General features: G+C 43.2%; 1 protein-coding gene across 1 annotated transcript in view; it reads left to right on the top strand.

The window, feature by feature from the left end:
* The first annotated feature begins 14,354 nt into the window (after positions 1–14,354).
* Positions 14,355–26,729, top strand: part of LOC147609604 (L-Aspartase-like family protein) — a 44,352-nt gene continuing 31,977 nt past the window's right edge. Inside the window, exons 1-4 of the mRNA XM_086787615.1 lie at positions 14,355–14,771; positions 15,377–15,640; positions 15,811–15,927; positions 16,023–16,171. Coding sequence (XP_086643741.1) covers positions 14,454–14,771; positions 15,377–15,640; positions 15,811–15,927; positions 16,023–16,171 — 848 coding nt within the window. The 5' untranslated portion in view covers positions 14,355–14,453. The remainder of the gene's footprint in view (positions 14,772–15,376; positions 15,641–15,810; positions 15,928–16,022; positions 16,172–26,729) is intronic.

The raw sequence follows: 26,729 nt of genomic DNA, 5'->3' as shown, positions 1-26,729 counted from the left end.
ACCCTAGGCTAAATGCCATCCCCAACAACGGCGCCAAAAATGTTAATGGATAACATACTTCCTCACACACACAAGAGAAAGAAGAAGAGAAAGGTGCATGCAAGGGTCGAATCCGGTGAATGGCACTTAGCCAACCCTATGAGTTCTCCTAGAGCTCCTCCCATGGTAGCTTTGCGAACTCTTTGAGCCCCATCCTTTCCATCCTTTCCAGCCATAGTGCATGTTTGTCCACCACCTTGTACACTGTGGACAACTGGGGCTCAAACTCCAGCACGGAACACTGGGATGGCTTGGAAGAAGAAGGTAAGGAAGTGAGCAGGGTTTAGCAAGAAGAGAGTTGAGCACATAAGGTAGCTTTTTGAAAGTTGATTTGGAAAGTATGTGTTTGATGGAGAGGCATTCCGCCATTTCCATGAGGTACACCCTTCCTAAGGGCGACCATAATTGCGTCGTTGTTACCCACCTTGGTTAACATGACCTTCGCGTGGCTACTATGCATTTTGTAACTTATCTTTTTGTAACCGCGCAATGCACTAATTGTAAATGAGACATGGGATGACTGAGCTTACGGCATGTGTAACACCGGTCATGAGGATTTGATGTACATATAGCTAGTAAAACTAGGAAGACTAGTTTTGGGCCCCCACTTGTAATTGGGCAACCAAACATTGAAAATATGAGCTCATGTATATAAGACATTTGATAAAATATGAAAAGGGACTACCATTTGTCTCAATTGAGTTTTGCCTTCTCTCTCTCTCTCTCTCTCATTTGAGTTTATGGTTTCTTGCTTGCTTGCTTAGAGTGTTGAAGTATGTGAGTAGTAGGAATGGTAGTGATGTTCCTTCTCTTCTATTCTACCTTGTCATTGCTATCTACCATGCCCCATTTGCAATTGGCATGAGGTAGATATTGAGCTCTCCATAGCTCTTTTCCTCTTGCTCATTACCTAGCCTCGGATCTCTCTTTGGGGGGTGACACAAAATTTTGTTTGCTTCGCTGCTACCGCAACATCCAGCGTGATCGCCAAGTGTTGGAAGCCATCCAGCGGTGGTGGAGTGCCTCAAGCATGTCCATTGGGAAACATCTCTGGATCTTTTTCTTTTGTAACAACCTTGTAATTGTTCTTGCCAACGGGTAGTACCCAGGTGAAAAGGAGAGCGGAGAGTGAAAGGGACTGTGGCATTATATGGGCTAGGATTTACTGAGGAATATAGTGATTGTGTCGATCGACGAAGTTCTTCATTCTCTGTATTGTGCAATTCCATTTAACTCTTAAGTTGTATCGATGCTTTCTATGTTGAACATGTCTTTTTACTTGTGTCTAAGTCTACAGTCAATCCTGTCTGAAAGTGACTCCCTTCCAAACATAGGATTAGGAGCCATGCTAAGGATCTCACTACATGCAAGAACAAACTGCGGCACTACGCAACTAACTCCCTTAGCCTAGGCAGAGCGATGGTGCAATGCGCTAGTGTTGGCTTATCTTGTTGGGCATAGTTGTATTAGTCGTGTCTCCTCTGGAGCTGACTAGGTGGTCTAGAACCACGCAAGTGTCGGGTCTCGACCGGGACACCAACACTAAGTATGTTGACAAAACCTTTAAGGCCACTTAATGGAATGTGTGGATCATTTGAATACTTTGAAGGGTAAATGATCAACACATCTGGAGGTATCTTTGAAATATAGTGTCCGAGGGTTGAATCTTTACCAACAAAAGTACATTTACCTCCACCTCGACCAAGGAATCCATCTTCATCTGCTATCTCAAGCTACAAATAGAGGAAATATAATTTACTCTACAGAAATAAAAAGCTGGGAAAAAATAGATTCTCAATTTATTCTTATAAATACCTTTTTGTTTTCATCTTTAACAAGTCACCTATCCTCCCACAAGTCGCCTATCCTCCCACAAGTCAATTGAACCTTCTGGAAAGATCTCTCCTTCTGAGCATGGTGTCTTTGGTGGATTTCTTCCCATATTAGAAATTCCCATGCTTTCTTGGATAGTTTTAGACTCTTCTTCTGTTGGGAGAGTTTTTTCTTATTCTTTAATATTTTTACGGCACATTTATAAAGCCCTTGGTGCATCAATGAAATTGCTTCCTGTTAATGTATTAAGCACTGAAAAGTCATCAACCTGATTTGGATCTATAAAGTTTGAAGCAACTTGAGAACCATTGCTTATTAATCCAAGGCAAGAGTCTTCTCTTAAATTCAAGATCTTTTGGATATCTATGAGGAGTACAAATTTTTTATTGTCCTTGAGTGGAAAGGGTGATAGGCATGGGAGAGTGATCTCCTTCTCTGAAATCTCTATAGTAACATCCTTTTCCTCTGGCACAATTAAGCTTCCCTTGAAATCAGCAACATCAAAATCGTTGCTCAATATTTCTTCATGTTGCTTATCCAAAACCATTTCTACATCATTTAGTTTTTCTTGATTTTCAATATCCCCTAAAACATGCTATAGACTGCACACCAAAAGTGTCAAGATTACTCTTTCTAGCATCCTCAATTCCTACTTGTACATGTAGATAGAAAAACAAGGCTACATTATGTTGAAGGAGCCTGCATTTTCTATTATGTAACCTGCGTTGGTCGATAGTGATTTTGACATGATCATGAAGTGCATCATACTTCTTTTGCAACCTTGCCTTTTCTATAAAGAAGTCTTTGCCAAACTAGTAAGATAATCAAACCTTATACCTTCAAAATTCAAAGCATCATCATCTGTCAAGGCAAGGAAAGATTCCATTTATTCCTCATAGTTCTCTTTAAAATGATTAACGAGTGAAGACAAGTCAAAAAGCCACATTGATGCATTTCCTATAGGAGACAAACATATCATGTGCACCTACTAATTACAAAAAATCAAAGAGCTTCTCTTGCAGGTGTTTCTCTACCACTAATATCCCTTCATCATTTGAAATCATAAGACTTGATTGGGAAGATACCTAGATGCTATTAGAAAGCCTCGGGAATACCCTTACAGGGTATGGAAGGAGGGCACGATACGATGAATCTGATGATGTTCGTAGCCTTGTTTCACACTGTCTTTCTACCACACTAATCTTACAAAATAAACACTTATTTTGTTGATCTGATGACGTTCAATGGCTGGGGATTAGCTCTATGTCATGCTCTAGAAGGACCGCACGATGACTTGGATCTACTTGGACACCCAAATTTGCATCGTCTTTCTATCACAATTGATGGGGGCTGCTTAGCAAAATGAGTGAATGGCTAAATAGATGTGGGTGGGGACTCGAGTTAGGAGGTGCAAAATGAATGGATGGCTAAAGAGAGCTAGGTGGGGGCTAGGGTGGGTAGGTAGCTACTTGGAATGGTAGGTAGGTGCATCGAAGGTATAACAAAAAATTATTTAAAAAATGACGAATCAATTTATATAACTAGCCAAAAATACCGTTAGAGTACGGACCCATGTGGTGATCATACAATTGCCACGTGGTCGTACATCCACATGTGCGACCAATGTATATCCACGTGTGAGCCACGTACATCCACATGTATGACGCTAACAAATCGACACATGGTAGTATGGTCACATGTGATAATATAGGTCACACGTGGTTAGGTCACACGTGGTTAGCATGTGTAATTGTACGTGCTGACGTGACGTGTCTCTGTGATCTATAAGTACCATGCACATGCTAATTTGTTTTTCACATTTTTTCCCGCACGTGGAGGATGGCGCGAATAGCCCATAAACGCATTGAAGAGAGAAAGGAATCACACCATCATTTTATTTGCCCTTAGATTCTTTCCTTTTTTAAATCCTCAAATTCTTGTCTATCCTTATCACCTCCTTTTCTTCAAAGCAGCACTCAGCTTTTTTAGAATCTCAACATAGCACTCAATTTTCAGTATTGAAATAATATGTGGGGGCACTTCTTTAATATTTGTGGGAGCAATGTCTTCAAAATATCTTCATAAAAACACGGCACGATATCAACGAAGCAGCATCATCGGAATCCAAGAATCGCACCGTCTTTCCAACCACAAGGTTCATTTTTATGCCTCTTTTTGTAATTTGGACATCAAATACCTGCCTGCTTGCATATTTAACATCATATTTCTTGCCTTTTGCATATTAAGCACTTTAGAAGAATGACACGATTAAGCAAAAGGCTCATCCTAAATTTCCAAAATCATGCCATCCTTTTGGCAGAGAAAGCAACAAGTGAAAGTTAAGTATCAGGGGAGAAGCTGAAGAAGAAGATCAACCAGCATATGAATGCACTGAAAGATAATGAAGGCCTAAAAACATATTGATCTTCTCATCCCTAGGTTTACATTAATGAGAATTGTAAGATAGATTTGTGATGATTGGAAGCTTGGTGAATGAGATGGACCTCCAATATCATATGTGCCATTCAAGAGGCTGCAGAAGATTTTATTATTTTCTTTTTCCCATGCCCATAGGGTCACACTTATGGACAAAGACATGCACACATGCAGACTTATAAGATATAGATTTGAAAAACTCTTACATCCTGTACCACTCAATGACTATAGGACATTCAATATTTGTGTTGATAAAGTTATGTGTGCTCTCACCTATCAACCAAAGCATGTGCCACCCTTCCATTTATGCATGCCTTAAGCCTCAACATACTTGCAATCAACATAGGCATCACTAGAAATATCACACAAAGTGGCCAGATTGTCCTTTTCATCACTTAGGGGATTCACAAGCCATAACTTATGGAGTCACGTGAGTGTAAGGGAGGGGGTGTTTGGAAGGGTGGGCTTAAGCTTATAAGTTAAGAGGTAAAGCTTATATTTGACGGGGCAAGATAGAGCAACATATATAAGAGAGAGCAAGAACACAAGATGTATAGAAAAGTGTTGTGTTACTTGTGTTACAAAAAGTAAGGCCTCCTATCCTTTATATAAGGTCTACCAAGGGCTAGGGTTGGTGGGCCAACCGTAGATCCCTTTTCCACCACATGCCCACTTTATTTGGGATGTGTTCACACCTACATGACCTCTTTCTCTCATCCTTTACCACTTGTACATCATATATTTCAACACTCCCTCTCAATGCCACCATGGGACAATGCCAAACATGGAGCCAGGTGAGCATTGGATATACAAGAACAAAATGACCCCCTCTCAACCATAGGATAAATGACAAGGTAGGTAGCCTTTATAAATTAGGATTTTACAAAAGTGATGAGTTATAGAGAAATGTGGTTCACTCCCAATTCTAACAAACATACTACAGTCTCCAACTAGAAGAGTTGTTTATCATGTGAGGAACTTAGTAACATCTTTGGTACCATCTCTTCCATAGTGGCTTTGTGCACCACCCTTGTTGCTCCTTTGCTTTGATGAAATCATCTTCTTACAAAAGACAATCTTCAAGTGGGATTTGGATGTACCATTCTTCATTACATTGGCTTCATTGGTTACATCTTCGTGCTTCTCCAATCATTTCTCATGGTAGAGACGCTTTATGCATACATGTCCCCTTCGAATCATGTTAGCTTCCTTAGTCCAACTACCACATAAACTAACACATGGCTGCCACCCATGTTTTAGTAGCTTATACATGTGCTTCTCAATATGCTTCTTGCTTTCACCTTCCACTTCATCATGATGTAAAAATACATACACCAATGTGAACATTGATTTAGGAGAGGTCTTACCACTTGTTTATCAACACACGGGCAGTGTCTAACTCCATTACAATACGGTAGATGACTTCCATGCACATGAGTTCATCAAAAAATTTAGGATCGAATTTCATGCTTAACGCGTCGATTTTGCTTGGTTTCAGAAATTGTGCATACCTTGCACTTCCCAAGAACGGAAAAAAATAATTTCTTCCTCCGCTTGCCTCGAGCTTGAAAGAAATGAGAAAAAAAACCTTTGTATGCTCGGTTGAAAACCAATTGGAAACCTTAAACCGAAAGGTTTAAAGAAAACCTTGTAGAAAGGTTTCAAAACCTTAGAAGAGATTGGTTTTTTTTCCTTTAAAAAAACCTTTGAAAAAACCACAAAGGTTTAAAAACCTTTGAGATTGCATTTTTTCTTTTTTCTTTTCTTTGTTGAAAAACATGCGGCTGTGTTTTTGTTGATGATGTGCTACTGTTTGCTATGCGCTGCATTCGTTGAAAAAACCACAAAGCTAAGCTATTTGCTATACAAGTCTGCTTTGCTTAGCTTGTATTATAGAAAGCAAGGGTTGTAGCAAGGTTGTAGAGGACGGACAGCAGGCGAGACGGAGATGGACGTCGACGGCAACAACAGTAGTGAGACGGACATCAACAACAATGTGGATGGGCAACCGCGGCAACAGACGGCCGACGGAACGCTGCAGAAATGACGGACGGCTGCAGGAAGGCGGCGACTGGAAACATAGATGGACGCGATGCACTTTTTTCTTCTTGCACATTTGTCTTCCACCTTCTTGATTGTGAGGCTAAGGACACAATAGCTTAGAAACTTTAAAAGACTCTCATACCTCTTCTTCACGGCGCCAAAGCTTCAAAGAGATCATCGACAGAGAAAAAGGATGGAATTTTTTGACATAAATTTACATTTTCTTCTGCTTCTTAGCTTCAAAAACTTGTTGATGATGACGAAATCTCATCTTTGATGAAGCTCTTTTGTTGCGTTCCTTCTTGACGCCTTTTTGCTTCTTACCTTCTTCTACCACCATCCTTCTTAATGAGGATGTGACTGGCTTACGATAGTGAGAGAGAAAAAAAAGGGGATTAAAGGGAGACTTAGCCTTTGCAAGGCTATGATACCATGTCAAAATTATGGGAAATATGCACAAAGGAAGCAATAGTTGATGGCAAGATAGAGCAACATATATGAGAGATAGAAAGAACACAAGATATATAGAAAGCTTCTATATTACCTTCTATTTCAGCCACTCCAAAGTTGGCTGAAATATGTACAAAGGAAGCAATAGTTGATGGCAAGATAGAGCAACATATATGAGAGAGAGAAAGAACACAAGATATATGGAAAGCTTCTATATTACCTTCTATTTCAGCCACTCCAAAGTTGGCTTAACCTTCACCTTTAAGTGTTGTGTTACTTGTGTTACAAAAAGTAAGGCCTCCTACCCCTTATATAGGGTCCACCCAAGAGCTAGGGTTGGGCCAACCCTAGATCCCTTTTCCACCCACATTCCCACTTTATTTGGGGTGTGTTCACACTTACATGACCTCTTTCTCTCATCCTTTACATCATATATTTCAACAAGAAGGATCTTATGGAGTAGTAGAGAATGGAAGGGGATTGGTTTTTACTTGTAGTTCACAATATGTGATGTAGTGGTGTACGTTGAAAACTTGATAAGTTTATTAGTCTTTTAAGTTGACCACCCATGGAAACAATCTTAGGAGGGTACATGTAAACCTTTGTGCTTCTAGCAATTACGCCCATGCTAATTATATGAGCTGTATCTTACCACATGTATTACAATAATAGGATATTTGAGTTTCATAATTAGGAATCATAAGATTAGAAAGGGGTATAGTTTTTTTCAAGAGAAACTTAAATAGGGGTTTTTATTAGTTTCATGCATACAAGTGACGTCCCCTTTCTATGAGAATTGAATTCCCTGGGTGTCATTACCAACACATATAAGCAATCGTAATCCATCATCACAATTAACTTCCCTCTTCGTTGACCCACCCAGATCAATAGGAAATTAATTCTCATTCTCTACGTCTTCAAGTTCATTTTTGGCATCTTCAAAGCATTCTTCATACTTGTCCACATCCTCTTTTATGCCTTCATTACAAGATTCGGTGAGGATCATGCTTAGTGTTATCTTCTTCATTGGTTGCAAGATTAATTGAGGATCATACTTAGTGTCATCTTCTTAGCTTTACAAACCTTCCAATGATCTTTGTTCCATTTGGCACATTTGAATCACAACCTTTGCTCTTCAAGTGGTCGATGCAATCTTTACCAAATGACCTTAATCTCATTGGCTCCTTTAGCATCGCATACTTACCATTAACATTTGTAGGTCTAGGAGGAGATGTACCAAATCTAAAATTTTCTCTCCCACCTCTTCCATACACAATAGGGAATCTAGGAGTCCCAGTATGAGGTGCAACACCACTTGAAGGTTTGAACATGGATGGAGTGTTTGAATCAACCCTTGCTCCTTGCCTTACTTCTCTTACATGTGCATATTTTGCCTCATAGATTTCTACAAGTAGCATGGCCTCTTTGATGGTGTTGGGTCTTTGAGAATCCACATAAACTCTACTGTTGTTTTGCAACCCTTTTATGAACTTTATCAATTTATACTCCTTACTCAAGCCTTCCACATGGAGTGAAAACTTCATGAACTTATGCACATGATCCTTTACATTGCCCACTTGAGTGAGATCATCCCATTTCTCCACTATCCTAGATTGGCTTAGGGTTGAAATGAACGTACGTCTCATCTCATTCTTGAAATCCTCCCAAGTGATCATGTACTCTCATGAGCATTCAAGTGCCACCACCATGCATGAGCATAACCTTCCAAATGAAATATAGCAAACAACACTTTGGCTCTATTACCACCACGAGGACTAAGCTCAAAATAAAGCTCCAACTTGTCGATACATTCTTCAAATTCTTCATTGATCCACCTTTGAACTTTGTGGAGATGATTTTATCCTTCATCCCTTTAAACTCATCCCCAACATCACCTCTATGATGCTCATGTGGTCTAGCATGCTCCCATCTCATTGAAGTGACGACTAACTATAGGTGATGCCTTCTAAGTTCCATCCACAATTAGCTTATTCAAAGCTAAACCCTTGCCCTTGTCAAGGCTTCTTCCTCGCATTTATGATAAACCTTATATCATAGTTTGTTTGCATAGGCATTCCATACATGCATGACCTTCTATGATGCATCAATTGTGGAGGAAAATTCTCTTTTCCATGTGTAAAACCATGATGACCATGGTTGAAAGGCAAACTAACTTGTAAAGCATTTGATCCATTTGTATGCCTTGCATTCACAAAATGGCATATGGACTTGTGTCCCACTAGCTTGCGGTTTGTTTGATGCATAGGCATGCTTTGTTGGTTTATCTAAATCTCTTTACCTCTACTCCACTCTTGTTTCAAGCTAGAGACTCCATCTTGGATCTCCTTACCCAAAGCATCAAACTTGTCAACCATGAATTGAAATCTTTGATCTATGCGGTCCACTAAGTCTAAGTAAGCTCTCATGTATTTCCATGGTTATTTTATCCTGTCTATCCATTTGGTCATCACAAAGCTTTCGTAATGAAGTACAAGACGACATTCATGTCTTCTCCAAATCTAGGCACTTCCAATGCATTGACATCCCCATGTGCCACTTCATTGACATTACTTTCTTCATGCATAGCTTCATGTACTTCCATGTGAGAAGATTGATTTGCAAGTTGCTCCTCCCTTGCATCATTGACACCTGCTTCATCATGTATGAGAGCTTCCTTGAAGTTGCCCTTATGTTTGGAGTTTTGACCTCTTCCCATCATGATAGATTGTTTTCACCTAAAAATGTAATTTGAGCATAGAATCCTCAAATCTTGCTCGAATCCTTTGGTTTTTGGCTTGATGGAGAGGAATCGATGAGTACTACCTACTCGTAAGAGGGTTCAATCAAAGTCCAAGGGCAGGTATATTCTGTTTGTTGGAGAGGTATTGATAGCACTACTTACTCATAAGAGGGTTCATCAAAGTCCAAGGGCAGGTATATTCTATTTTGAAGGTCAACTACTAGCCAAATGGTAACGGATGTTGAGTAGCCAAATGGTAATGGATCAGGGAGTTCAATGGCTCATATCTTGAGGCTGTAAGGGAGTACTCTAGGGATATGTAAACACGTTGGCAAGATTCAAAATAGGCTATAACTAAATTAGGGTTTCACCTTGTTGGTTAGAATAACAAACGATGTGGGAATCATGAACTTTTTAGTTCAAAGGAAAGCCCTATAATAGCTCTTCTAAGCTATGTAGGGCTCCAAAACAATCCCATCTGTTTTGGATTAAATTAGGACTTTGTGCTCAGCTGTATATGGCCCTTTTTGACCTTGTAGGTTGGAATAACAAATGATGTGGGAATCATGAACTTTTTAATTCAAAGTAAAGCTCTCAAATAGCTTTCAAGCTATGTAAGTGGTTTTAAGCCCTTAAATAGCTCTTTCAAGCTATGCACATGGTTCCAAAATAGCCTCGTCTGTTTTGGACTAAGTTAGGACTTTGTGCTCAGTTGCCTATAGCCCCTTTTTTTAGCAATTTCAAGAGAATATCCTTTGTTTTTGGAGACAATTCTCAATCCAAAAGAGTGCAACAAACCAATGCCAATCGCCAATCATTTGCCCAATCATATTGTATCACAAAATGTCATGTATAGGCATTCCCATGTCATTACATTAATACACGTGTATTAATGTCATTACATTAATACACGTGATCCTTTTTTTTGTGAATTGTATTGCCACACCCATATGTCAATGTAGAATGTAGTTGATGCCGCGCTTCACGGTGGGCGATCTCCCGGCCAAGTCTTCCCACCCTCTTATCGAATTTCACTCCAAGGCAAGAGTTGGGGCATTTCTTCACCTCCGAGATACCTAATCCCTTTCCATACCATTTCACCATGGTAGCCATGGCACGACAAGTTCATTATACACTTCCCCTTGGACCAATGCCAAGGGTACCCTCACACACATAGTAGATTCTATGAATGTGAAGAATGAATAAAATTATGTGTGGGGTATGTGTACAATGCTTAAAAGACTAGGTAAGTCCATTTATGACATGATTGCATGTACTCATGCTATTCCATCAACAAATGGTATGGCTCATACTTGTGTCCATCCATTTAGCATGTTTTTGCTCACTTCATCACCATTGTAGGTGCAAAAGATTATCCATGGCTTTTGGGCATCATAATCTATCAAATAAGCATCAAGCATGAATAAATGGCTCCAAGAGCATGTCATAGGCATCCCAACATTGTCACATAACATCAATCTCCACCACCAAGCATGTGGATGGTCCAATTATCCATGTAATAGCTCATGTGGGCACCAAAGTGATGATAAATTCTCCACCACCAATCAAGGAACTTCCAATGGTCTCAATATCACTCAAATGGTATGTGAGTGGCCCATGAATGACATAAAATGTCATATGAGAGGTTATGTATGGCATTCAATGCTGTCAAATGGCATGAAAAGACTAAAACCCCCAAATAATGTAACTAGGGTTTTCTCAATGCCAAGTATGAGTGCACAAGCATGCAATATGACACCATTGAAGCATTCCATAGCTTATAGGCATGGCCAATACCATGTGTATATGGCCAATGTTATGGAAATTGCGGTTTCTTTGAGAAAAGCCCCAAATCATGTCATAGGCATGAGGAATCAACCAAGTTTTGCATGAAATTGATGAAGACACTCACCAATGGCAAGAAGAAACCCTTGAAGCTTGCAATAGTTAATGAGAATCCCATGTTGATGAAAAACGTGGATAGTTGGGTTCCCTTCCCTCTTGTTTGTTGGAGTAGGAGAAGGTGCTTTAGATGCTCAATGTCACATGTTTTCACCATTTCATAGGCTAGGCAAGCCAAAATGAGCTTCAATGTGGCCTATCCAAGGTATAAGAGACTCCACAAGCATGGAAGCTTCACGAAATCTTCATCTGCTACTACATGCGCCACCTCCTATTGTTGTAGATTTTGCTGTCATCGTTTTAGGGTTTGGAGAGAGAAGAAAATGCCTCTAAAAGTAATAGATCAAACCTTGGTTGCCCTATGTACCACTCATGAAGATATTCAAGCACAATATTGTTGATTTCTAGGGTTTTGATAAAAAGGCTTTCTAATGATGCACGAAAAGTTCAAAAATTCGTGCAAAGCCAAAAAATGCAAAAATGTGACTCATAATAGGTTCAAATTTGCTCCCAAACATAGCTAGAGTATGGATCTTGAAGAAACTTGCGAAAAAGATGCATGAGATTAGGGTTTGCAGGTTTTGAGAGAGAAATTAATGTTTTCCTACACTAAACCTAGCAAGAAAAAGGATCAAAGCATTGTTTTGATACTAGTAAAAGAGAGGAGAACACTCTTGCACTAGAGTTTGCATGGTAGCACTCATGGAGGAGGGCTCACTCATCTTCTCAAAGGGGAGAAGCCACCATAACTAGGATTAGCAAGCTGTAATCATTATTAGCAAGTGACTAGTAACATCATTTTTTTCCCTTATAGACATGATTGGCCTTTCACACCATACTAAAAGTGTCCATGGGCATGGCCACCCTATCCTCTAGCCCCCTTGACCCCTTTTACATACACTTATTCTTAGCCTTGGACCCAAATAGACATGAGACTCTTCCAGTTTATTTCATAGAAGTTTTGAATTCAATGTCCACAAGGTTTTAAGTTTGGATTATTCCTCTTGGGCTCAGAAATAGAATTTTGAGACCCAAGGAGGAGGCCACCTAGGCATCCCAAGCGGTGCTGGACTCGAGGGCAGCATGTGGGCAGGGGCCCCACATGGAGCGATGTTTGCTTGCTTCTCTCCATCTCCTTGTCCTACTTTATCTCCATATCTCCCCCTCTCTTTGCATGCATGTAGGCATAGATGTTGAGATTGCACTTTGTATTGCTCTTTCCCTCTTTTCTCACCATCTTTTTGCATTAGCTCCAGTGGGGTGAAACCATTGTTGGAGGACCCCATCTTCTCCACACGAAAGGGCTGTTTGTGTGGACATGGGTGTAAAGTAGCATAGACCTCAGATTCTTCCCTTCTTTCTTTAGTGTAAGGCTGTCTTGGTGGTTATGGTTAAGGTGTAAAGTAGCATAGTACCCTTTCATCCCTTCTTCCCTTGGTGTAAGGCTTAAGAGTTTATTGTTTGGTGAACATTTAATATAATCTTTTCAATACACACTAGAACATGATTAATTTTTTGAAGAAAGTTTAGCTTGAATCAAGAGGTTGATCATATGGGTATTTTGAGAACAACAATCTTAATAAGGTGTTTGCTAATTTATCTAGGTCATCATGACTACATCCATGATTAAACTCAAAGAGAAGTCCAACTTGATTTACAAGAAACTATTCACATAATGTGTGTGATGATGCATAAGTTTTTTGCAAGCCAATAAATTATTTGAGGATTGGGTACTTATATTTAAAGATCCAATATGAGGAAAGCGTGATGTGTAAAAAATGATAACTTTAGGGAAATTTAAGTTAGTAAAGTTAAAAACATTAAGACTTTACATTCTTATCCAAAGGTGAATTATAAAAAAGACTCTATTGAGAATATACTAATTGCATATCTATATTTCTACTTTGTCCATGATAAAATTCAAAGACAATGCATGTGATGCACATAAGTGTTCCTGAAAATTACTCTTAAGATTTTAACAAGTGCAGTTCAAATAGCATCCTTGTTTTTGTGTTGATCATCAATGGAAATCTTTTTTTAAAAAAAGTAGTCTTATGTCATTTGATACAGTCATCTATGTGTCTTTGTAGCAACACTGAGAAAATGAATCATTGATAACTTTAGTTTTGCATTAATCCCACAAAATATGCTATCTTTCTTTATAACACAATAATGAGAATGAGTCATTGACTGATAATGCTTTGCATGGTTAGGCTTGCATCAATGCCACCATTTAGCAAGATAGTAGGTTATCTTTGTTTCTTTAAAGAAACAATGAGAATGAATCATCCACCAAGTAGTGCAACACATGCTTAGGTTTGTGTCAACGTTATGTCGTTTCGATATGTCAATGGATTTCCACATAGCAACATTGACAATGAATGATTGACGTATCCAAGCCCACATGCCTAGGTTTGCATTAGTGCCACCATTCAATAAGGTGCATTCAATAATGCGACTCGTCTCTCGTTGAGAAGAGCTAGAGTGAAATGAAGAGCTCTATCATTAAGAACTTGTCACTCTTCATCTTTGTCATTGGTCAACTAGGACCAAGTTGTACAAACAATGGGTTTGCTAGTGCAAGTACATCTTCCCAGTGCTCAAGATACGGTGGTGTTTTGAGAGAGGGAAAGTACAATCATCACTTAATGACTTTTGAAACATCTTCACTCTCAATCCATATCTCCATGCTTAGAAATGTTAGAAAACCTAGCTTACGGGTACATAAGCGAGTTGGTTGAACGGTTGGGTCCCATTATCAGGACCTGGCGAGTTGGTTGAACGGTTGGGTCCCATTGTCAGGACATGAGTTCGATGTCATCGAGTTGCATGATGGGGGTATTGCAGCCGATGGATGTACTCCACCTTCCCGCAAACACACAGAAATGTTAGAGAACTTAGGCAGGGGACATAGTGTTTGCAAACTTGCACGCATCTAATTTTCTCAAAGAAGAGTGTTTCATTTTTTGACACACTCTACTTTGCACGCAGCTTCATCGTAATAAATATCATGGTTTCGCTGTCTCGCTTGTGCGTGTTACCATCGCCATGTGCACCCGATCGTGCCGAGTTCTTTGCAAGGTCTCCATGGCTGCATAGCAGCATCAGCAACAGAAGGGCAATTTTCGCATGCAGAAGCTCGCTGGCTCGGCAAGAATCAAAGGAAATGGAGAAGAAGGCTCCTGAGATCAAGCTATGGGGTGGAAGATTTGAAGAAAGTGTTACTCCTGCTGTTGAAAAGTTCAGTGAATCTGTCTCTTACGACAAGAAGCTCTACAAACACGACCTTCAAGGAAGCCGCGCTCATGCTTCCATGCTTGCTCAACAGGTTAGGGTTTCTGTTTTCTCTTTTCTTCTGCACTGAATGGTGGGTAAAGAAGAGCCTCATTCGCAGGTTCTTTACAAAAAAAAGGAAGAAGGATTTTTTTCTCATTTCCACGAGAGATGATTATTCTTATTTTGTCTTCTCCACAGGTTTATGAACACACACACACACACACACACACACACACACACACACAGATTTTTTGTTCCCTGTTCAAAAAACTAGAATTTAAGGTATCCGAGGGAGGATATTTTTCCCTTTTATTTTTATTTTTTTTCCATAAAGAAAGTTAGGTTTCAAGGAAGTCATGAGTAGAATATCTCATTTTACTCTGAAAATTTAGGTTCAAGGGAAGTTTGCTTCTTTGTAAAGCTTTTTTAATCCTGCAGGTGTGTTAGGGCTCTAAGGGGAATATTCTTATTTCACCGAAATTAGACTCTAATGTGAATTATCCCTCTCTAAGAAAGTCAAGGTACAAGGTATTAAGGAGTTTTTGAATTTATGCCTCCACAAAGGGTCAGGTTTGATATGGTGAGCAGTCTCTGCACAGAAGGACTCTTATACCGAGGAAGGATTCATTTATGCCGTTGTTTGTTTACCCTTTACAGGGGCTTATCACTATTGATGATCGAGATGCAATAATTCTAGGCCTTGATGCAATTGAAAAGAAGATTGAAACCGGGGAATTTGTGTGGAGAGCAGACAGAGAAGATGTCCACATGAATGTGGAAGCGGCTTTGATAGATCTTGTTGGCGAGCCTGCAAAGAAGTTGCACACTGCTCGAAGTCGCAATGACCAAGTGGTGACGGATGTTCGACTCTGGTGTCGTGATGCAATTGACCTTATATTAGGCCGGATTTCGGGACTGCAGGTTTTTAGTCTATCCTAGTCATCATTCCGTGTTCTAGTGCACGGAACCTTTGGATTTTCTCTAGCATTATGGCCTTCGCTTGTTTTTCCTTTCGTGGATTAAAGAGCTGTTTAATGGAGCTCAAATCTATACTGGGACTCCTAATTTTGCTGTAACATTTGGAGATGTAGGTTGCATTGGTTAAACTAGCGGCTAGGTATGAAGACTTGATTGTACCTGGCTACACGCATCTGCAGAGGGCTCAACCTCTTCTTCTTTCACATCTGCTTTTGGCATATGTGGAACAGGTTGGTGCTATTTTAGCCATGTATTTCTTTTAAGGTATGCATTGATACATTACGCCCATTGACAATAAATATTGTTTCTTTTGCTTTGCTGCTAGCTGGAGCGTGATGCTGGACGTCTATTTGATTGCAAAGCACGGATGAATTATTGTCCTCTTGGGTCTTGTGCACTTGCAGGCACAGGTCTTCCTATAGATCGATTTGCAACTGCAAGTGCCCTCGGCTTTACTGCTCCATTACGGAATAGGTATGCTGAGATTTTAATTTGATCTAGTCGTTTGCTAGCTTCCATATCTGCATTTGCTTAATTTGCAAGGCTAAGATGGGGATGTACCACCATACAGCCAATGATGCTGGCCTAATGTACCACCATACTAATGTCTGAAAGAATGGCTGTAAATCAGAAAAACAGCAAATAGATCTTGCAAAGAAACACACGTGCAAAAGAACTAAAGTAGAAAACTTGTTATTTGCTGAAGTAGAGCACGAGGGCTGCCCGTAGGTGCATACAACCAACAACAATAGCTGAATAATGATGTGCTAATGATGCTAACCCAAGCCACCTATTTATAGGTTGGACAAGAGCTAGTCGGCTAGTATAAAAACAGTGGGCTGGCCGACTATGCAAAAAATACTAGAATAATGTCTAAAAAATAGACAAAAATAGCAAAAAAATATCTAAAATAAGATGAATGCATGGCCTCATAAATCTGGCCAAATACAGCATGAAATATGCACATATATGCCCAATCTGGAGATGATAATGCATGAACTTGGCGAGAAAGCATTGGACTGTTTTCCTCTTCAGCGATAGATGGGCGGACGAACTCAAGCACGCTGAAGAAAGACCTCCAAAGAAGCTCGAGGGAGCGGTTTGGTGAAGAGGTCAGCAAGATTGTCGTGAGTGGAACAATACTCAAGTCGAAGAAGACCAATCTCAATCCAATCCCAAACAAAATGATAGTGAACCTCAATGTGTTTGGAGCGGCCACGTATCACAGGATTCTGAGCTAAAGCAATGGCACTCTGAGAATCCGAGAAGATGACAACCGGGGAATCATCCGCACAACATAAATGCTTCAAAATTTGATGTATCCATAACGCCTCGGCTGCTGCGGAGAGAAGATAGGATTTGTACTCAGCCTCGGTAGAAGAAGCAGCAGCAGTCCTTTGCTTCTGAGATTTCCAAGAGCCCAATCCTGTACCAAGCATGAAACAATATCCCGTAGTAGATCTCCGAGTATCAATGCAACCAGCCCAATCAGCATCCGTAAAGCCCACCAAAGAAGAACCACCAGAATATGTGATGCCATAATCTGATGTGCCAGGAAGATACCGAAGCACTCTCAAAGCTGCCTGCCAATGAGATCTCCGAGTTGCTGAGGAGAATTGGTTGAGTACGCTCATAGCATAAGAGAGATCCGGTCGAGTGTTGACAAGATAAAGCAAGGAGCCAACTAGCTGCCGGTATTCTGTGGAATCCACCAAAGGTGTATCATCCTCCTTAGACAATTTTGCATTGGGATCCATAGGACAAGAGAGAGGAGAGCAATCTGTCAAACCATAAGTTGCAAGCAACTTCTTCACATACTTCTCCTGGGACATGAAGATGCAATCATTTCTCTGCCAAACCTCCAGACCAAGAAAATAATGAAGTAAGCCAAGGTCCGTCATTGCAAACGTGAGGGAAAGTTGAGACTGAACCTGAGTGACCAACTCAATCTGTGAGCACTGAGCCTGCAAGAATGAGGTCATCAACATTGTAATATGCGGAAGCTTTGGAGAAGGATCGGTACTTCAAAACTCAGAAATCAGCACTCTTTTCGCGACGGAATTAACGCACAAACTGAAAGGAGATGTGCAGAAAATAGAGAGAGAAGGGGGAGATGGAGAGGACACAGTATTGGGTCCCAATTACCCTCTGTAGGGCCCCCACCCACGGATGGTTGGCTGGAGAATCCTGCCCTTGACCTTCAGTCCTTCACCCCTTTGCGTTAGCAACTTCTTGGCTGTCCTGGCCCCTTTTTGCTTAAGCACTTGGTGAATTATGAGATGGATTCATTGATTCTAGGCTGGAGTATTTATACTTCCTTTTGCATCCAGTCGGCCAGCTTCATGAAGCCCCACGACTAGGTATTTTTTTAATAGACTTATGCAATATTCGTGTTTTCACACAATGCCACATGCTGGCCACTTTGCGCATGCCTTCTGGGACAGCACCAGGCTGCTGGGCATCTGCGCATGGGTGTGGGACTGCCCCTACACCTGGCCGACCTGCTGGATAGGGCTTTTATCCCTGTCGGCTGCCTGTCCAGAAGCTCTAGAGTTGGCCGACAACCCCTTCCAGCCCATGCCATGGGTGGTGGGCACAGCTTGGGCCCTCCTGGCCCCTTGGGGGTGGTTCTACACCTCCCCATGCCCACACTACAAGTGCAAACCTTCGCACTGGGGTAGCCCTATGGGCTGGCCCCATCTCTACATGCAAACCTACATGCCTACAGAGGTCTGGCATCCAGTTGCAAACCAGATACACAGAACATCTGACATCATTCCAGAGGGAGACTCAGCGCGCGGACTGGCACTGCTTCATGTGCAGGACAGTGCACACCTGACCTTGGACTCATGTGCAGGACAATGCACACCTGACCTCGGACGACTGACATGGATCCCTGGCTGACTCGTCCCGGACTGGGCTCACATGGGACCAGTTCACCATCCCAGGTCCTGCACCTTCTGTACAGAAATGTCTACGTGGCATCCAAGTGCGGGATGCACGTGACATCCCCTTCTGCTTAACTTGACGGAAGCTGCATAGCCTCCAAATAATCTGTCAATAATGCCGGATAGTCTTCGAAAAATTCTTTGTCGAGCCATACCGCTTCATGAGTTGCTCGGTCCTGAAACTTCGTGAGAAACTGTCGTAGTCTTCGGTCTGAGCCATGCTTGAAACGGTGCAGAAGGATCTGTTCTGGAACCATTACTTCTGCTTCATCAATAATGTCTGGTTCCGCTTCGTTCTTGACCTCTGAAGGGGGTGGACCTGCATATGGCTTTAACCAGCTGACATGAAATACATCGTGCATAGTCCAACTCGGAGGTAGCTTTAACTGCATAGACACCTCATTAATCTTTTTCCGGATGGGAAATGGTCCGAAGCTCCTGAAAGACAACTTTGGGCATCGCTTGCCCACCTGCTTCAATCTTTGCTTCATAATCCGAAGATACACCCAATCCCCTTCCGAAAACTTCATGTCCCTTCGGTCTTTATTGGCCTATCGAGTGTAGGCCTCTTGCGCTTTAGCCAATCTGTCTTTAACGGACTCTAGGATCTCCTGGTAAGACTCCGTCACTCTGTTCGCCTCCGGTACTGAAGACGAAGTCCTGGTTAACGACGACTGGAAAGGCCTTCCAAACGCTGCCTCATATGGAGTCCTGCCAATAGCTGAAGAAAAAGAGTCATTCAAAACAGCTTGAACTAAAGGCAAAAACGATTCCCACTTACCTTGCTGATCGTGGACATAACACTTCAGCACATCAAAGGCCAACTGGTTGTATATCTCTGTCTGGGCATCAGTCTGTGGGTGGAATGCACTGGAAAAATTCAACTTAGTATCAAAATTATCAAACAATGCCCTCCAAAAATGACTGGTAAACTTGGCATCTCGGTCTGACACTATGGTCCTAGGAATCCCGCCAATCGGGTACCAATGCCGAATGAATAGCTGAGCAACATCCTCGGCGGTCACATTGGCCCTGCAAGGAATAAGCATAACAAATTTGCTGAACCTATCAACAATAGTTAAACACTGCGTATTACGCTTACTCGGACTGGGAGGCAGATTTGTGACAAAGTCCATCAAAATGTCCTGGAAAGGATCCTCAGGAATCGGCAAAGGCTGTAACAACCCTATCTTCTTCCCACGAGGAGCTTTCACCTTTTGACAAATGTCACAGCGTTGTACATATATAAACACATCACGCCTCATCTTTGGCCAATAGTATTGCTGTTCTAATTTCTCCAGAGTTGAATTCATGCCCCTATGACCACCTGTAATGGCGTCATGGGCATCATGGAGAAGCGCTGCTCGAAATGATTTCATGACACATAATCGGCCTTTGTAGAAAAGCCAACCATCGCGTATCAAAAAATGGCATGGTCCTGTGGCATCCAATGCCTGTTCCCACTGTATACCGAATTCCTCGGAATCCGCGTACGTGTGCTTCATGTCTTCTAGTCCTGTACCAACAAGGTCAAGTCTAGTGGTCTGAATCGCAGATACTTGTCCCTTCCTGCTCAAAGCATCGGCCACTGGATTGGCCTTTCCTGGAAGGTACTCAATCATGCCACCGAACTGCTGGAATATCTGACTCCAGCGGTGTTGTCGATCACTCCACTGTGCACTTGGCATCGTCTGAATCCAGCGCAATGCCTGATGGTCAGTGCGAACCTCGAAGTCACGGCCATACAGGAAATGTTTCCAATGTTGCAAGGCCTGAATAACTGCTAGGAGTTCACGATCATAGACTGAGTAGTTCTTTTCGGCGGGCAGTAACTTACGAGACATGTAAGCTACTGGATGACCATTCTGTTGCAATACACCTCCAATTGCGATGTTACTCGCATCGGTGATCACTTGAAATGGTTCGTCCCACAAGGCAAGGGCTAAACATGGCGCTTCTGACAAAGCCACCTTGAGGTTCTGGAATGCCTCCAACGCTCGTGGAATCATTCGAATCTTTTGCCTCCTGGTTTTCACTCTCTTTAGCAGATCGGTGAGATCTGCCGAGAGATCAGAAAACTTGTCAATGTGGGTGGAATATGCCTGGCATATACCCACAAATGATCTATGTCATAGGCGGTCTGAGGTACTTCCCAGTTAACAATCTCGGCCACTTTAGCCGGATCCAGTCGAATGCCTTCAGCACTAATTATATATCCCAAGTAATGTACTTGGAACAGATAAAATTCTGACTTCTTTTCATTGACATAGAGCTCGGTGCTTTCCAGCAACTTAAGGACTTTCTCCACATCAATGTCATGCTGCTCAACTGTAGCTGAAAATATGAGTATGTCGTCCAGAAATATGAACACACACACTCCAACCAACTCCCGGAAAATACGCATCATCATGCGGTTAAATGTAGCTGTGGCGTTCGTCAATCCAAATGGCATAACCACAAATTCATAGTGGGCCCGTTCTGTACGGAAGGCTGTCTTGGGGATGTCCCCCTCTACAATCCGTACCTGGTGGTACCCACTCTTTAAATCCAGTTTAGAGAACACCTTAGCTCCATTCAGCCTCTCGAGAATATAGTCAATTCGAGGCATCGGGAATCTGCTCTTGATGGTCAACTTGTTGAGTGCACGATAATCGACACACAACCGAGAAGACCCATCTTTCTTCTTGACAAACAAGATCGGTGCTGCAAATGGCGACACGCTGGGGCGGATGAAGCCAGCTTGCAACAATTCTTTGAGTTGGCGGTCCAACTCTGATTCCATTGCCTTAGAAAGGCGATACAGAAACTTGCTCGGGGGTTCCAAACCTGGGAGGAGGTCAATCTTGTGATCCTCTGGTCTGGACGGGGGGAGCTGGGGAGGGAGATTGTCCCGAAGAAAAATCTTCTGGAACTTTTCATGGAGAACCGAGTACTTCTCGGAAGCACTGGCCACCGTCTGGGCTGTCTGGATGTAAATCATCGCACACTGTGCACCTTTCTTGACTGCTCGCTTAGCCTGCAAGTGGCTTATGAGCGGAAAGTTTGGAATACCTGGCTCACACTTAATGGTCACCGGGGTGTTTGAGACATTCCGATCGATCTGGAACGTGTGCTTGTCCCACTTGACATCAGGAAGAAACTTGTGAAACCACTGGATACCCAAAATTATGTCTGCTCCTACAAGAGGGGCAACCATAAAGTCACGCACAAACTCTATGCCCTGAATCACTAACTTAGCACCTAGAGCTTCATACTTGACGCTCGTTGTCATACCTGTGCTAAAACCCTCAACTTGTTTGTCCACCGGAGTCAGCTCGAAACGGGCACGCCTAGCGGCCTGTTCCGTGATCACATCCTCCGTGCTGCCGCTGTCAAACAAGACAACGACTCTCTGGCCACCTATGTAGCCAAAGGACTTGAGCAATTCGTTGCGCTCATACTCCTGGTCATGGGCGCACTTCTGCTTATCTTCGAGCTCCTGGCTAATAATTGCTCCAACTGAAGCACCAGGGGTGGAAGAACTAGGGGTAGCCGCTGGGGTCTGTGTGGGAGCTGTGCTCACTACGGAAGCTGTGGAGACGGCGGCGGCCTTTGGAGGCTTCTTCGGACAATACCGAGAAGTATGTCCTTTTGTGTGACAAAAGAAACATCTACCCTCCTTCCTGTACTGAGAAAGCTCCTCAGCACTCAACTTGCCACCTGTCTTGCCTGCCTCCGCTTGCTGGTCTGGAGTAAGCTTAGACGCATTGTCCGAGTTCTTGGAGCCAGAGGCTCTCGGGCTCTGTCTTGGGGAAGACCCCGTCTGGTTCTGGCTTTTGCCCCCCGAGGCGTTAGCCTTGGGAGAAGCCGGCTGGGAAGTCTTGGGCTTGCCACCATTGTGTTTCATTTCTGCACTCTGCGCAAGCGAGAGTGCGTCCTCAAAGGTGGCTGGCCTAAACATACGCACCTCCCATTGGATTTGCGTGTCCAGGCCGTACAAAAACTGCCCTTTCTTGTCTGTATCAGATAAGCCTAATTGCAGACACAAGGTCGAAATTTTATTGGCGAACTGAAGGACTGGTTGCGCGTTCTGACGCGCTCCCTTGAACTCGTCTTCGAGTCGCTCAAGGTAGTGGGGTGGTAGAAACCGCTGCTTAAGGTCGCGGACGAACTCGTCCCACACATAAGCTGCCATACCTGCTCTGGTGTGGGCATGAGCCCACTGAGTCCACCAAGGAATGGCCTCACCTTCCAAGTACTAACTAGCTAAGATCACTTTGTCAGTATCCGTTTTCCTAACTGCGGCAAAGTAAGCTTCAAATTGATGTAACCATGAATAAAGAGTAGTGGGATCGAGTTTACCATTATACTTACTGAAATTCATTTTCTCGGGAAAATGATTCGAGGGCGCCTCCGGTGTCAATCTGGCGTCCAAAGCTCTGAGGTAACTCTCGTGTTCCACTCGTCGCATGGCGTCGTCTTCTCGTCGTCGAATCTCCAATGCACGCATCTGCATCTCAAGCAAGGAGCTTGGCTGCGGCTGTGACCCCGCGAGAGGGTCCCTGTGACGAGGATCTGGTATCTGGGATACGGAAGGAGAGGGAGGAGGAGATAGAAAATGTGACGCTGGAGAGCGAGAACGCTCCTCCAGAGCCAAAATCCGCGCCTTCTGCTCATCCAACTTGGTTGTCTGGTCTGCGATTGCTCGCATCATCTGCTGGAACATGTCTGTGACACTCAAGCCGGGTGCCTTAGCTGGGCTGCCTGGTGCACTCTGGTCCCGTGGTTCTGGTTCTCTCTCGTCGCCGAAACTCGCCATAGCGGGAAAATGCAATTCCTTTCCGGAACGCAATCTGACCATCCACTATCTGTGTGGGAGACTTCCGGAGGCTTCCGGAGGCTAAAAACCAACCGTCCTTCGAGGGACAGGAGTCACTCCGAAAGGGGTAGTCCACCGGCGTCTAAAAACCAACCCAAGAAAAAATTTTCTGGTTTTCTTTGCTGAATCTTTGTCCTTGAAGTGAGCTCTGATACCACTGTAATATGCGGAAGCTTCGGAGAAGGATCGGTACTTCAAAACTCAGAAATCAGCACTCTTTTCGCGACGGAATTAACGCACAAACTGAAAGGAGATGTGCAGAAAATAGAGAGAGAAGGGGGAGATGGAGAGGACAGAGTATTGGGTCCCAATTACCCTCTGTAGGGCCCCCACCACGGATGGTGTATTTGCTTTATTAGAATGATGTAAATCTGAAAACAAATACAGAAACTTGACCTTTTCTTGGCTGGAGAATCCTGCCCTTGACCTTCAGTCCTTCACCCCTTTGCGTTAGCAACTTCTTGGCTGTCCTGGCCCCTTTTTGCTTAAGCACTTGGTGAATTATGAGATGGATTCATTGATTCTAGGCTGGAGTATTTATACTCCCTTTTGCATCCAGTCGGCCAGCTTCATGAAGCCCCACGACTAGGTATTTTTTTAATAGACTTATGCAATATTCGTGGCCGACCTGCTGGATAGGGCTTTTATCCCTGTCGGCTGCCTGTCCAGAAGCTCTAGAGCTGGCCGACAGCCCCTTCCAGCCCATGCCATGGCGGGTGGGCACAGCTTGGGCCCTCCTGGCCCCTTGGGGGTGGTTCTACACCTCCCCCATGCCCACACTACAAGTGCAAACCTTCGCACTGGGGTAGCCCTATGGGCTGGCCCCATCTCTACATGCAAACCTACATGCCTACAAAGGTCTGGCATCCAGTTGCAAACCAGATACACAGAACATCTGACATCATTCCAGAGGGAGACTCAGCGCGCGGACTGGCACTGCTTCATGTGCAGGACAGTGCACACCTGACCTTGGACTCATGTGCAGGACAATGCACACCTGACCTCGGACGACTGAGATGGATCCCTGGCTGACTCGTCCCGGACTGGGCTCACATGGGACCAGTTCACCATCCCAGGTCCTGCACCTTCTGTATAGAAATGTCTACGTGGCATCCAAGTGCGGGATGCACGTGACAAACATAAAGCACAATGATGCATATATCCCCATCAGAAAGAAGCACATAGAGGTTTGGATGTGCATATGACCTCTCAAAACCAAGAGATAACAAGAAAGCATCAATCTCTTGATACCAAGCACGAGGTGCTTGTTTGAGACCATAAAGAGCTTTCTTCAACAAGTAAACATGGTCCTCATGTCCTTGAATTACAAAACCAGGAGGCTGCTCCACATAAACTTCCTCCTCTAAATCACTGTTCAGAAAGGCAGATTTAACATCCATCTGGAACACAGGCCATCTGAAACGAGCAGCCAGAGCCAAAACAATACGAATGGAAGTAAACCTGGCTGTAGGAGCAAATGTCTCATCAAAGTCCTCGCCGGCCTTTTGAGTATATCCACGAGCAACAAGACGGGCCTTGTACTTATCCAAAGTACCATTTGCATGAAACTTGACTCTGAAGATCCATTTGACACTGATGACTCGTCGATGTAAAGGCCGTGGTATGAAATCCCATGTACGATTCCTCTCAATAGAGGACATCTTGGCTTCCATAGCCTGTCGCCACTGTGGTTGGGCAGATTCGGACTCATCAATTGTCTGCAAAGTACTCATAAGAGAATAATTCACTGTGGGAGTGGGAACCCGAGAAGATCTCCTCGGACCGGATGAAGAAGTAGAGACCTGGTTATACAATTGACTGTCAGAAAGGCCAGAATCTTGAAGTAATTGCTGGACCCAACGGAGTGGACCAGCCCTCCTCACAAATGTGGAAGAGGAAGTATCCGCAGCTGTAATGGACGCACCCGGGGCAGCCGGGGAGGAAGAAGGGACGTCGGAGTGTGTGGGAGATGATGTAGAGGCTGTCCCGATTGGCTGAGAAGTTCCGGAAGACGGTCCAGCACTCTGTATGGGGCTGGAAACAGCAGAAACAGGGGCTGAAACAGTAGCAACAGCGGGCTGAATCGTTTCCGAAGTCACCGGAGGCACAGGGGGTGATGAAGTGCTTGATGGGAGGAAAAAAAATTTCACCGATATCGGGCGGAAATGGATCAATATCCTCAGAAAACTGCATGGGTGAAGAGGAATCAAATCCAAAGAGGGTCTCATCAAAGCGAGCATCACGAGATATGATGATTTCCTCCAATGCAGGAGCCCAAAAGCAGTATCCTTTCGACTTCGAACTATATCCCGTAAAGATCATCCTCTTGGACTTCGGGGAAAGTGTAGTCCTCTTTTGACCTGGCACATGTACAAACGCAACACAACCGAAAACTCGTGTGAGACGGAGGGCTTATGTCCAAAAAACGCCTCCTCTGGTGTCTTCCCATCGACTGCCTTTGTGAGAGAGCGATTGATGAGATAAATTGAGGTAGCCACAGCTTCACCCTAGAAAGAGGGAGGAAGACTCGCATGATGCAAGAGGGATCGAGCCATCTCCTTCACTGGTCGGTTCTTCCGCTCCACTACTCCATTTTGCTGAGGAGTATAAGGAACAGTTGTTTGCCGCTGGATGCCTTTAGAAGTAAGAAACTCATCAAAAGGTACAAACTCACCACCATTGTCAGTTCGTAAGAATGAAACTTTGCTTTGAGATTGGTTCTCAACCATTGGAAGCCAAGACCTGAAATTGGCAAATGCATCAGATTTATGTGCCAAGAAACACACCCATACCTTCCGTGTGAAGTCATCCACCAAGAGCATATAATAACGGGCCCTGCCAAGGGACTCAACCTCCATAGGGCCAGCCAAATCTGCATGGATCAACTCAAGTCTCCGAGTAGCTCTATGTGTAGCCTCTTCTAAAAAAGAACTCCTTGTGATGTTTCCCCATCATGCAAGAGGAACAAATGTGTGGGAGAGCTCTCAACTCTGGAAGTCCACTAACAAGTTGCTTGGAATAAGCTTTTGCAGAGCGGCAATAGGCACATGACCAAAACGTGAATGCCACAAAGAAGTATCTGCAATAGAAACTAAGGTATGGGAGGGCGAGAAAAGCTGATGAAGATGAGATTCCGAGGAAGAAATATGAGAAGAGAAGTTGGTGATCTTGTAGAGGCCTTCATCATGAACACCATTAGCCACAACTGTACGAGTCCTCCGATCAA

The sequence above is a fragment of the Cibotium barometz genome, chromosome 51, assembly GCF_041138505.1.
Source record: "Cibotium barometz isolate CiBa-2024 chromosome 51, ASM4113850v1, whole genome shotgun sequence".
Classification (NCBI taxonomy): domain Eukaryota; kingdom Viridiplantae; phylum Streptophyta; class Polypodiopsida; order Cyatheales; family Cibotiaceae; genus Cibotium; species Cibotium barometz.
The sequence above is the reverse complement of the archived record's forward strand: the minus strand, read 5'-3'. Positions and strand labels throughout refer to the sequence as shown.